This window comes from Tachysurus fulvidraco, chromosome 13 (assembly GCF_022655615.1).
Source record: "Tachysurus fulvidraco isolate hzauxx_2018 chromosome 13, HZAU_PFXX_2.0, whole genome shotgun sequence".
In the NCBI taxonomy this organism is placed as follows: domain Eukaryota; kingdom Metazoa; phylum Chordata; class Actinopteri; order Siluriformes; family Bagridae; genus Tachysurus; species Tachysurus fulvidraco.
Genome location: NC_062530.1, coordinates 17,215,262 through 17,229,430, shown reverse-complemented (window position 1 = coordinate 17,229,430; position 14,169 = coordinate 17,215,262). Strand labels below are relative to the sequence as shown.

At 37.1% G+C, this 14,169-nt stretch overlaps 1 protein-coding gene across 1 annotated transcript in view; it reads left to right on the top strand.

Annotated features, from left to right (window-relative positions):
* The first annotated feature begins 1,072 nt into the window (after window positions 1-1,072).
* Window positions 1,073-14,169, top strand: part of cpne2 (copine II) — a 32,406-nt gene continuing 19,309 nt past the window's right edge. Inside the window, exons 1-8 of the mRNA XM_027162049.2 lie at window positions 1,073-1,417; window positions 9,184-9,386; window positions 11,214-11,393; window positions 11,809-11,883; window positions 11,996-12,067; window positions 12,160-12,243; window positions 12,780-12,869; window positions 13,268-13,366. Of these exons, the coding sequence (XP_027017850.1) occupies window positions 9,213-9,386; window positions 11,214-11,393; window positions 11,809-11,883; window positions 11,996-12,067; window positions 12,160-12,243; window positions 12,780-12,869; window positions 13,268-13,366 (774 nt within the window). The 5' untranslated portion in view covers window positions 1,073-1,417; window positions 9,184-9,212. The remainder of the gene's footprint in view (window positions 1,418-9,183; window positions 9,387-11,213; window positions 11,394-11,808; window positions 11,884-11,995; window positions 12,068-12,159; window positions 12,244-12,779; window positions 12,870-13,267; window positions 13,367-14,169) is intronic.

The window sequence follows — 14,169 nt, the reverse complement described above, 5'->3', positions numbered from 1 at the left end:
GGAATCCAACTGGAGTTGGTACATCTGTAGATGCCTCTGGATCCTCACAGGTTTGGCCTCATCTCAATGAAGGACCAAAATCTTCATGACCTGGAACACAACCGAAGCTGGTACAATCTCATGATGAGCAGAAAAAGAGAAGCAGTGGAGAAGAATTAGCGTAGCTGCTGTTCATAATATCAGCAAGTACTAAATGATAATGTGCATTTGATCAGATGTACTAAAACACAAGATTATGGAATGTATTATGTGTATGCCTGACTAAAGAGATATGTCTTTAATCTACATTTAAACTGATAAAGTGTGTCTGAGCCCCAGACACTATCAGAAGGCTATTCCAAAGTTTGGGAGCTAAATACGAAAACTCTTTACTACCTTTAGTAGATTTTGATATTCTGGAAACTACCAGAAGTCCTGAAAGTTTCAGTGCTGTAAACGACTGATTAAGAGACAAATGACCCAATAACACAAATACCATCACATCAGTAGAGTTGCTTTTAATTCGACCGCTAGATGGCAGTACAGCCACGACACACAGCATGTTTCCCACGTTACGCATTTAGAGCTAAACGTTTCATTTCCCCGTTTGTCAGCGTGACTAAATGAATGAATGGCGGACATGACGCGAGTCAGGGGGTGACAACAATGACGGAAATGATCGCTATTCTATGGGTTGGTTTAAAGGTGTGCAAAAGACCCATAAGAGCACATGAGCTGTGAGAATTCAGCTCTGCGCATAAAAGGTTTATACAGCTAGTGACATTTAACTAACACATACACGCACACGTACACGTACACACACGCGCGCGCATACACGCACACGCACACGCACACGCACACGCACACACACCCCAAACATCCTTCACCCCCACTGGATGGGTAGGAGAGAAACTAGTGATATTAATTATTAGAATTATAATAATCTGCTGTAAATAAACTGAAAAAAAATTGCTATTAAAGAGATGACTGATCTCAACAGGTGGTTCAGGTTAATGTGTAACTGGGCTGTCAGTAAGTCGTGCACAGTGGCCTGTAGACATTCATTGTCAGGAAGGGGGTGTGTGTGTGAGTGTGTGTGTGTGTGTGTGTGAGGGAGAGAGAGAGAGAGAGAGAGAGAGAGAGAGGGAGCCCTGTGTGCTATACTGTTAGAGGAGTTGGCAGAAACGTGTGAACCGCAGAACTCTCGCTTACTGCAGCCATCAATGTGGAGAAATAAACGCGCGCAGCTCTAAATAAACCAAAGGAACTGCAGTCCATCATTACAGCAGGCTGCTTATCTTATCACTGTACACGGACACCTTATAATCTCTGTTACACGGCTGTAAAAAGCGAGCCAGAGCGAGAGAATTCGGGCAAGGAAGAAAGAGAGAAGTCGCAGAAGGAAAGTAGGCAGTGCGCAAGGACTGAGCTTTAAGCGGTGAGTGCTGGATGTTTGCTAAATACCGGACGCGCTCATTCATAAGCGTAGTGTGTAGGTTTGTTAGTGTTTAAGGCGTTGGCATTGAGAAAAGGAGCTTCTGAGATACGGATATAATAGTAAGTTATAATAATCATTAAAAAAAAACAAAAAACAAACAAAAAAAAACAGATCTTGTTTACCATAATAATAGGCTGTGATGAAAACCAAAACAGCAAACTGGACAGATGTTTATGCAAGTAGGTGCCAACATCTGGAATTAAAAGTAGCTTGCTAGTCCACAATTTTGTATAATTGTAATTTCACAACGAACAAACACTTTGAATAAGACCTAGTTATCTTTTCTGACATTTTGTTGTTGTGGTTTTTTTGTTGTTGTTGTTTGGTTTTTGTTTTGTCAAGTCTGTCTTCTCAAAGAAATGTACACACCATCGAATACGAATGATGATACTACTATACTAATAATAATTTAATATAACTTTATTAATGGCATGTGTCCAAATGCACATCAATTGTTGATCCAGACCAAGTGCACATCAACTAGTGGAAACAGTGCAGCTGAACAACAACACTTTGTACAATGTATTTAAGCTATAAATAACATTCAAGCCAGAGACACTGTGTAAGAACCAATGTTGATGTTTTAAAAATAAACCTTTTCATGTATTGTCATTGCCATCCAAGATTAGTAAACTGTGCTCCATCTAATGACACAGTACATAGAACACTTTCATTGTGAGTATGCTTGCATTTTGTCTAGGTGTAAAGATATTTTAACAGGATGTAACACCTTACAACACAGAACACAACTGTATGCTTTGTTTATGAAAATGATACTTCAACCACTCGAAGATTATATACTGTAACTGGAAAAAAGAAAGGTGTAAGGTGACTAAAGAGTGTTTGTCCGTGCAAATTATTATTGGTGATGTGATTGATTTACAATTTGCAAACATTTTTCAGCTAGTGGACCATGTTTACTGTTTTGATAGACCTCCTGAAAGTGTGATACGACCATTCAAATATTAGGTTAATTTATTAAAGGTATACATGTGTACAACATGATTTTGCCTATTTATTGTAACACATTATTGCTGAAATTTCTGACAGCAAAACAAACACACTTTTACTTTTGTAGACACTTGACTGTCACACCCAGTTGTGCTTCTTAAACATCACACTCAGATTATGTCCCCTTTTGATGTTATAACCACTTTCCCTCTTCTGGGAATACTTTCCACTAGATTTTGGAGCTTGGCTGTAGGGACTTGTGCTCATTCAGCCAGATGAGCATCAATGAGATCAGGTACTGATGTGGGGCTCTGTGCAGGTCTTGCCAGCTCTTCCACTAACCCCAACATGTTTTGGCCTCTTGAAATGATACAGCAAGCAAAGGCAATTCTATACAATCTATACAATTATAGAAATAGTTACTAACGGATATTCTTGATCTTTATTGGGCATATATTAAGCAATAAAATGTTTTAAATGCACAGGAGCATAGCTATTAGCTATTGAGAAGCCCTGATGGAGTTAAACAGGATGTCAGGATGGACTGGTTATATTCAAGTAGCCTCCTTCACTGAATACTTCAAGTGCTTGCTTTAAAATCAAGTGGTCTTCATTTTGTAGGGGGTAAAATAGCAATTATCACAGTGGCATGTTTCAGCAATGAGAAGGTGGATGGCTGACATTTAACTAAAGGTTCTGTTTGTGCAATTGTTAACAACTGCTCACACTACAAAACTGCCAAAGCTGTGGTAAAGAAAGCATTCAGAAAGGAAACTATATGGGGCACGTGATGCATCCTGACATGAGCGTCAGGGTGGATATTCAGAGCTGGTTAAACCTGAAAGATTCACACGCCTCAAAATACGATGCTGAGTGCACATTAATCTGATTCTGCTAATTTAATCAGTGTAAGAATCTGTTAAGTTCCTTGATCTGTAGACAAGTGTGTAACTGGGCATAGAACAAATGTCTGCACTACTGCAGCTTTCAGTGATGCTGCATGTTAAACATACACTGTACCTTGATTTGGACAGAGGAGATTTAAAGGGAGGTGTACAGTACACTCTCAGGACAACAGAATAATCGGTTTGCTTATTGCTGGTTTGGGTGGTAGTGTTTTGCAATTTTAGTATGCATTAATTTTAGTATGCATCTTTTACTTTAGGTTGCATGTTGTGTACCTTTAAAGTTTTAATTGCAAGTTATATACTTTAAATCCTTCTTTGAAAGCACAATATTTCCCAGTCTCCAGGTGAGTGATACTGTATTTAAGGCACAAATAATAAGTGACAAGGAAAGGTACAGTTAACTACCCTGTTTTTTGAAAGTGTTGATGAAAGACATGGGATTTAAGCCAGGCTTATACTAATACAGTTTTGGCACAATTTTACCAATTCCCAGCCAGCTCTCCTCTATCACAAGACATCTACCAACTGGGGAGGGTGAAGGCTAACATGTGCTTCCTCTGAGACACATGAAGCCAGCCAACCACCTCTTTTCCACACTTATTACTGAGAGGAAGAAGAGATCACAAAACACACATAATGAAAGCGGCACTACCTAAACAATGACAACACCATCCGCTGTCCATCCTTTCATCCACAGTCTCAGCACTGCCTGCTTTTTTTTACGTGTTTAACTTTGGGTGTTCATACCATCCAAATCTGTGTTGTGAGGTATCATACAGGCAATTTTCCAGAGAGATTGAGCCATGTGGTTTGAGCAGTAGTCAGATGACAAACTTGTGTGTTCTTTCATCATGCAGTGTAAGCCTGGTATGCAGTGGAAGTTAGCATGTTAGCCAACAGTGATTGCAACAACTTTAAATGCCCTATGTTTAAAAGATTCCTCATTGCTTTACTCAACAGGGATGACATGCAGTGTCTAAGTGCAGCATTTCCTGGAATTGGAGGCATCATAGCCAGCAGAACTCTGTTTTACATTATTAATGTCTGTTGTTTGCAGGTTTACTTGAATGTAATAAGATAGGACAAATAAAGAAAATACAGTAGAGCTGTAGTGAATCAGCTACGCAAAGTACTAGATCTGAAATGCTGTGCATAGTCATGTGGAGTTATATGTAATTAGTCTCGGATTATACACCAATTCATGTACTTTAATCCCCACTCTCTCCCTCCTTCACATTCTTATTGTTTTATAATGTATTGTTATATAATGTAGAAGCTTTATCGTACAACTGTAAAAGCGATAAACTGGAGATCCACATATTTCCAATGACAGATAAATATTACAGTGTTGCCACATTAGAGAGGAGTAGCGTTTAGGTTTGACTGCATGATGCCTACATGATGATCCCATTATGAAGGCTTCATGCAGTCAAACAGAAGTGCTAGACTGCAGCAGCAGACCCAATTGCCATTAACTGTTCTCCTGAAACCTGAAAATCTGAACAGAAAAAATATAAATTAAATAAATTGATAATTAAATTTGTAATTAAATTCATTTTTCTTATTGAATGAATTTGGAGCATTGTCTATGCATTTCCTAAGCACTAGGTACCAAGCTGAGAATGAGTGTGAGATATCAGGTAATTCAGTAGGCAGACAGGTGAGTAAGTATGGAGTTGGATGCAATCTAAGTGGTGTTTTTCGAAAAACATGAGCCAGAGTTTCCACTATGAACACAGATGGGTGGACTTTGGCTTTGATTCTAGCTCTGTGTGTGTGTGTGTGTGTGTGTGTGTGTGTGTGTGTGTGTGTGTGTGTGTGTGTGTGTGTGTGTGTGTGTGTGTGTGTGTGTGTGTGTGTGTTCCTAAAGCTTTCTGTTGTGTCTGGAGTCTGGGATTTAGAGAAGAATATTCCATTACGTCACTGCCTAAAGTAAGACATGGGAGATGTATGATTATCCAGAGAACCATACTTAACATTGGAAGCCAATATAAAAACAATGCTTAGTTGGAGAAAAACTCAAGGTGTGTTACACACTTCTTGGATGGCGGTATGGGATGTTTGGGCTCACTGGGTGAGTTTTCCTAACAAATCTGTAGTAGTTTTAGTAGGAAGTAGGTTTAAGTGACCATGTTTTTGTTTACATTTTTTGAATAGAGTTAGTTTTTCATCCGTACCTGTAAATTGTAACATCATGCTGGTGTGTTGGTGAAACTAATAAAAAAAATCTAATCAAATTATGTGAGAAAGTAGGGTCTATTGAGTTCATCATTGAGAGCAACAGGATCAATCAACAGCAATCGCCAGGATCTCGGCTTTAAGATATAGACCTGAGCAGAATTTGTGGAATTGCAGAGACTACAAAAGTAGAAGTATAGAACCTACTGTATTATGTTTTCTGCAATATGCATAACACCTGTTGTTAATTTAGGAAATGCTGTTTTTCTCTGAAATTTTAATCCCATCTGTGAGTGTGTTTATACATTTTTATGTTTTATGAAAACAGTTTTGACTTTTGTCCCCATGAGGAAAATTGATTCTTTTTTTTTTATTCTCCAAAAACCAAATTAAGGTGTTTTTTTTGTTACCAAAGTAAAGTTAAGGTTTGGGCTCAGATGCAGTCATATCATTAATCACCTGCATTATAATTATGTCAATGGAAGGTCCTTATGAACATCTGTACAAGCACTGTACAAGTAAATTTTATTATTAAGAATTTATTTGTTAGCTCAGTTAGCATGAAAGTTTTCATTTTCTTTATAAGTTCCTGCTCATACTGTAACTAAATGACCTTTAAATGATCTTAGGCACAGAGAGGAAAGCAAATGTCATTCATCAAACAACAACCGTGGCTCTTAGTTTGGCTTTACTAAGCTGAGTCTGTTTAGTCATGCATCCATCTGCCTATGTGTGTACTGCAACTCTACTTTGATAATCTGTTATATACAGTTTAGTCATCCTGCGACACTGATCTGCTATCTGTACTATAGATACTTAAATATCTGCACAGGTACCTCTTGGTTTTTTAAACTTCTAAATATAAACTTCTACATTTTGCTATGTTCACTGTTGCATCTTTCTGCCTCTAATCCAAGCTTATGCTGTAAGGATCAATTCATTTTTTTTCTTTTATTGCGAATTGTCTCTGCAGAAATGAGATGAGTTCCCATTCAGATTTGCAACTAATTGCCTTCATGAAAACATGCTTGGTGACAATGCACATTTTTGTGTCACTGAGGCATAGTTTGTATCATCATTTTTTAGACCTTATGTTAAGATTTATTAAAGCCTATCCACAGGAAGCTTATCCACAGTACCTGATTTTTTATTTTATTTTATAAAATTCCTAGAAAACAATAAAAAATTTTAGGGCTCATTTGCACATTTTAGCTCAGAATATCAATATTTTAAAGCTAATACGGCAATAATTTAGAAATGATAGTGCACATAAATCCTGCTATTGTAACCTATTTTGTATCTAGCCAGTGATCTCTAAAATACTAAGCAACTAGTATCTATAGCAATCATTTTAGCTATGTGATTAAAGATGGATTGATCATAAATCAGTGAATCAAAACTCCATTTCGATGAGCACTTATGGCTCATTAAGGTCATGTTCATGAGACTAATGCTTTTTTCCCTACACCCTTTTACTCTTGCAGAATGTTTGACCAAAGTGAAATATGTTACTTGAGCCACAGTGAGCCTGACCAGAATAAAACAGATCCTTAAGTTGAATGAATGAATGAATGTTACACAGCAATTTATGTTCACTGCACCACATCGAATGTTTTTATGTTCATTAATTCAGCCTTTCTGCAAGCTTCATACCTGACCTGGTTTGCCAGATCCAGTTTTGGACTACTGATTAGAAACTAGGACTACCAGAAAAAAACTGTTATGCTCTTGAGTAAAGTCTTTAACCCTTAACATTTGGTTTTGGATGAAATTGATCGATCTGATTATAAACCAGACATAGTATGAACTCAGGCTATATGCATTGGATGTCACATTGAATGTTATGCTTTATTTCATTACATATTCTTTTAAATGCACATACAGTATACTGTAACTAAAGCAATATGCGGCTTTTCCCTATTTCTCAGTGATAAATATATATTAAACAGGACAGAATACATTAGGGTAAAACACACACCCCATTCCTTAAATGAATCACTACCATGCTTTAGCACTTTCTTAATAAGCTTCCTTAACATGTTGGATGTTTTGGTAAATAAAGTACAATCTAACAGTTCTAGTTAATCTTTTATCGTAGATATCTTACTGATTTTGGTCTGCTCTTGTTTCTGGTTCCTTCCTTTCTTCTCCCCTTGTGGTTGATATGTTTCCCATTTTACTATGTGGTGAGGGGCCACAAAGACAACATCATCATATTATCTAGGTCACAGTCGCAGGAAAACTTTGTTCTCTTTTTTCTAGTTGGTGATTTCACTATCAGGGATTTGTTTAAATTGTTTCTTTCAGTTGCAGTGTTGTTATTGATTAGCACTGTTGGATTACCCTTTTTTTGCTTTTGTATTTGTACAGGCTTAAATGTAATTAGACACAGGTAACATGCAGTAATGATGAAACATGAATATTAATCAGTTGTATTTGTATTCTCTGTGTATGGTGGTCATAGCCTATTTGTGGTTAGTGACACTAACACAGAGAGAAAAGCCATTGGTACATCAGTCTCTTAGCAACAGGAGCTCTTGCTGTGTTTCTCATGTCCTGCCATGACGTTCTTCTTCTTTCTTGCTATCTATATCTGTGCAGATATGTGTGTATGTGTCTGCGTGTGTCTGTGTGTGTGTGTGCATGTGTGTGCGTGTGTGTGTGTGTGTGTGTGTGTGTGTGTGTGTGTGTGTGTGTGTGTGTGTGTGAGAGAGAGAGAGAGAGAGAGAGTGTAAGTGTACTGTAAGTGAGTGAGTAAGTGAGTGACAGAGAGAGAGATGGAGAGATGGAGAGAGGTTTTAATCTGGTCAGTTTAGCCATATGCGATGTGGTTAAAGCTGTAGCAAGTAACAATTTTGAATATATATATATATATATATATATATATATATATATATATATATATATATATATATATATATATATATATATATAAATGCTAAAAAAAACACCTTCTTGTGAAGTTGCTTTATCTGGCAAGCTGATGTTAATCATGCATTTTGTTTTCCATTCTCTCACAAGATTAGCTACTTATCTAACCTTAAGTTTTTGTGCTCGTGATAATTCTGTGTTCCATTATCTTCCATTAAGTTCCATTAACTGTTTTCCATTAATTAATCAATAAAATAAATTAATAAAAACTTGCGTATGTTTTGTTTTGTTGTAGTGCTTCACACTACCACTATTGTCTTGCACCACAGTATTTTGCATTTGGAATCTGGGGAAACTATCCTGTTTTCTCCCCTAATGCCTTCAGTTATACAGTTCACAAAGGTGCATGTGATTGATGCATATTTTTTTTGCTTTCAGATTCTCGGTTCATTCCAGTGAAATGCATCCAGATCAGTCAGTTTTGACTGTCATATAGTAACTGAGGTTACTGTAACAAATAAGCTGTGACGTTTCTAAACTGAAAGGATGTGTGCTATTGAACCATTTTTTAACATTATGAACTGTTGACTATTGCTGTTAATTTTATTATCTGTACAAAGCAAAACTGTGCAATGAGGTGAAAATAAAGATTTAATGAAGACAACATGAGAAACTTGATTTACTGTTTTCTGTAATTCCTGCATACTAACGTCTCTCTCTTTCTCTGTGTGTTTGTGTGTTTGTGTGTGTGTGTGTGTGTGTGTGTGTGTGTGTGTGTGTGTGTGTGTGTGTGTGCAGGCTGTAGGAGAGGAGGCACTCCAGCCTGCATGGCATACACAATGGGCTCGGGGCCCAATGCCGGCCCTGCCATTGGCCCTCAGCACTGTGTCACCAAAGTGGAGCTCTCGGTGTCCTGCCTAAACCTGCTGGACCGTGACGTTGCCTCTAAGTCCGACCCATTCTGTGTTCTCTTCCAGGAGGTGGACAGTAACTGGGTGGAGGTGCGGCAGCCCTGATGTGTTTTTACTGTCCTTCAGTAGAACTGATGTGTAGTTTAGGGGCCAGGGCAGAAACCAAGATTAAATGGGAGGAAATCTGAAATCTTAATACAGGTATAAATGTGATGGACAGAGTGAGGAGCAGAGAAGAGATGTCTGCAATAACAAAACTGGATAGAATGGAGGGTGTTGAACGAATAGAGCTTTTGGAGAGGGTGAATAGAATTCTGTGAGGGAAGATGAAAGGAACAGATATCAAGACAACAAGGAAAGATTTGTAAAACATTACACTTACTCAGTAATTCTGAGAGAAACACTCCAAGAAAGAGCTGGTGCTCCGGAGGCCATAACGTGAGTTAGAGAAAGTTGTGTGTTTTTGTGATTTGGAGTGGATCTCTACTAACCCACTAACAGTCAATAGTGCAAGCCTGAACATAAAATCAGTGCTTTTCAGCTTGCCGTAGTCATGGCAACAACATGGAAACAAAAGGCTTATGCTTTTTAAGCAGAGATGCAGAGTGAGAGATAAAGGGGGAGTGTGATGAGTAAGGGTTAGGGGATGTAAAAAGGAGAAGAATTAGGCTTCAAAAACATTGTAGTAATACATTCTGAAATTCTTCTTCTGCCAAATGGGTTTGTGGATCAGTAAAATGTATTTTCTCTTTCTCTCTGTGTGTGTGTGTGTGTGTGTGTGTGTGTGTGTGTGTGTGTGTGTGTGTGTGTGTGTGTGTGTGTGTGTCCATGAGGCACACAGATGAACACTAGCTGACATATAACTCATAACTGTAGCTTTGCTCTAGTTTCCTACATGAGCAAGATTCTCATCTCAATTTCACGATAAACATTGTTCATATGTCATTCTATCATCATGGACAGTTATTAGCCATTATTAACATCTTTATAAAAGGTTACTATAAAGAAGTCCATTTCACTATATCTGTATGGTCAAATGGTTTACTCTTTGATGTAACTGTTTATAAGAACTATAATATATATAAATTCTACACACAGATTTAAACACATTTTAAGAGGAAAATGACATTAGTAAATTTGGTGATAAGGATTTCTTAGGGGAAAGGGAAGTTCTCTATGTTCATGAAAGCAGAGCAGCTATTCTTTAAAGCTACGGAAAAATAACTATTGCTTGATTTGTTGTTTCCTGATGGAAAAAAAGCATGTACATACACACTCATACACACACACACACACACACACACATACACACACAGAGGGGTGGCAAAAAAATATGTTTTTCCTCAGAGCTGTACACAGCATCACATCTCAGTCCATATGTTCAGTCCCATCTAGGGGTCTGCTTGGGTGTATACACATATGCAATTGTGTGTGAGTATGTTCATGTGTTTCCATATTGCCTTGGACTCTTGGCAAGCATTTGGTCAGTAAATAGCTGAACTGTGACTGTCTTTTATCTCATTCTTTGTCTCTTTCTCTTCCTTCTTTTATCTTTCAATTTCTCTGTCTCTCCCCAACATTCCCTTAATGTCTAATGACCATTAATATCACCATGTTGTGTCAGCTATGCACATTTGCCTTTCCTCAGAAATGTGGACAGTCTGCTCATTTTCTCTTCAATTATGTTACTCTGCACCATGGAGCCATAACTAAATGCAGTGAAAGAAAGATCAGATCAATAGAAATCATTTCCTTACCAAATACAAACTGTCTGAAGCACAACTTATCTGCAAGGATAACTGCTCCAAAATGCTGATGCAAATCTTCAGGAAATGAGCTAAATAACTGTGTAACTTTGTGTGTGTGTGTGCGTGCGTGTGTGTGCGTGCGTGTGTGTGCGTGTGTGTGTGCCTGCAGCTGGGCCGGACAGAGACAGCAGTGAACAATCTGAACCCTGTGTTTGGAGTGAAGTTCCAGGTGGACTACCACTTTGAGGAGGTCCAGAAGCTGAAGTTTGCCATGTTTGATGAGGACAAGTGCAGCAGCCAACTGTATGAGCATGACTTTTTGGGGGAGTTCATCTGCACTTTGGGAGTGGTACAGCATCACAACTTTACATTTCCAGCATCCACTGCTTGTTGTATCACATGTTTATGTTTATTTTAAAGTGACTGGCAGAGAGATGTTCAGAGACTGACCTAAATATATTCTGGCTTAACAAGCAAAATACACATTTTAAATTGCCAAACATTGTAAACAGCTGAATTTAATAGGATATGGGGTTACAAAAATACAAAACATTTTCAGTCAGTTAGCAACATGATGCATTATGTACAAATGGACAAACATCTCTGCACACCATGCTTTCCTTAATCATTAGCTAATGAGCCAGCATTGATTTTGGGAGCTGTCATTTGTAATCACACTCTCTGTGGTGACCTTTGACTGATTAAAGAGCTCTTTATCCATCTACTTCTGAGCTTATTTAACTAGCATGTCTTGCACCACACAGATTGTGTCCAATAAGAAACTTCATCGTCCTCTTATCTTGGCCAACGGCAAACCAGCAGGAAAGGGAGCCATCACAGTAAGACCTAAACTCCAGACCTAAAATCCTAAAGTCACCAGTTTATTGTACCAATACAATTTGACATCATAAAAAAAAAAAACATCATATTAAATTTGTGTATTTATTCTAGATAACAGCCCAAGAGTTATCGGACAACAGAATAATTACCCTGTCCATGTCTGGGAGAAAGTTGGATAAAAAAGTAAGAAAAAATCTACAAATTCTTTTCCATAGAGTTGTAGAACTGAAATAATGTTATTGATTATTCTGATGTGTATTTGTACTCTGTACCAGGATTTCTTTGGTAAATCGGACCCTTACCTGGAGTTCCACAAACAAGGAGAGGATGGAAAATGGATGCTGGTCCACAGAACAGAGGTAATATACATAATCAACTGTGTATTTATTACCTTTCAATGAAGACAGTTACCCCAATTAAATATGCACTGACCAGAAAGTCAGTGAAGAGTTACAACTGTTTTCTAGATTAAATACTTTGCATACCTCTCGGTCAGGTTCATCCAGAGACTCCAGGAGGGTTTTTTAAATAATAAAATAAATTCCCTATTCAGAACATATTCAGATAATAATATTCAGAACACATAGTTAAATATTCAATAATGGCCATCACATTAATATATAATATATTGGGAATAACAACAATTATTTTTTAAAATAAAGAAATGACTTGAATGACCAATAAATGAACATAAACGTCCGTGCTGACAATTTCAGCCTTCATCACACTGCCAAGGTAAAAAGAGGAAAAAGTATTCAATTAGTCCTCATTCGAACCAAACACCAAACTTTTTGTTTGTGTAAATTACATTGATCATTGACAGTTACTCTGTAAACCTATCTGCCAATGAACATAGTTTTGCCATAATGTAGTATTTGTATCTGCTGTGTGGCAGGTAATTAAGAACACTCTGGACCCTGTATGGAAGTCGTTCACTGTGCCACTGATTTCTCTCTGCAATGGTGATGTGGACAGAAACATCAAGGTACAGTAGGTCGTATCTTCGTGCAAATGGTAACTTTATGGTAGAAAATAAGACACTGTTAGAAACAATCCAGCCATTAGAAAATCTTCAATAGTTTTTATATTTTTGACACTGGCAATCCAAATCCTAAAATTTCTCATTTATCTTGGCATTTTCTTACTGTACGGTGTTACTGGCTAACCTGTGCCAGTTATTTTGCTGTAAATATTTCAGGGGTATCTGCTTTTAACTCATTTAGCTTCAGTTTGATTTAGTTATTATGAATGAGTGGTAATCTTATTCTTAATTAGTTAAAATATCTGACTAGCTAATTAATCAGAAAAGTATTTAAAGAGCACTTGAAAACCAGCAGTGATTTGTGTTTATTCTGGTTCAGTCTTGAGTGTTTATTTTCTCAGGTGATATGCTATGACTATGATAACGATGGAGGCCATGACTTCATTGGAGAATTTCTGACCACAGTAACCAAGATGAGTGAAGCACAGAACTCAGTAGAGGTGAGCTGGACTTAAGGCATGACACACTTTCTCAGAAATAACCACAGAATTAAAACAATACAAAATGAAATGTTACATTCATCAAGTATAAAATATTAGATTTTATTTCAGATTTAATACACAGATATCTTTTTAAAAAATCACATTATATATAACACAGTATTTCTTTGGGCAAATCATTAATGTAAGGCAATTATACAGAGGATAACATTACGGCTCATGTGCTACAATCACCTTTAAATTACATGCATGATTTCAGATACTCTAGCCTAAATTGAGGAAAGTATTATATAGAAAAAAGAATCATCACCCAAACCCCCCATCCAAATAAAAAATAAATAAATACCCCCTTTAAAAACAATTGAAGCTACTTTCCTTTCTGCTAAAAAATTACAATAAAAAAAATTATTATTATGTACAATTATTATTATTAATTGCAAAATTAATTGACTTATCACTTGTGTGAAAAATCCTTTTGTTATTCATCATCACTGGAGAGAAGAGCAGATTTTTCGATACAAAAGAACCATACAGCTGTTAACACGCATAATGTAATGATATATAAAAAATACATAACAGATGAAAAGCATGAAGCACGATAAGGACCATCAAAATAATTATGGAACGGTTACAATGAGCATTCAGCCCCTCGAACAGTGAGAATGCTGGAGGAGGTGCTCTTTCCGGACAAGCTATATATGAAACATCATTGGGTGTGAACATGTAATCTTGTGTTGTGGTCAGATATGAGCAAATAACCAAAACCAAAAAACCCAATGAAAGAAAATTTTAATGTTGTGTGG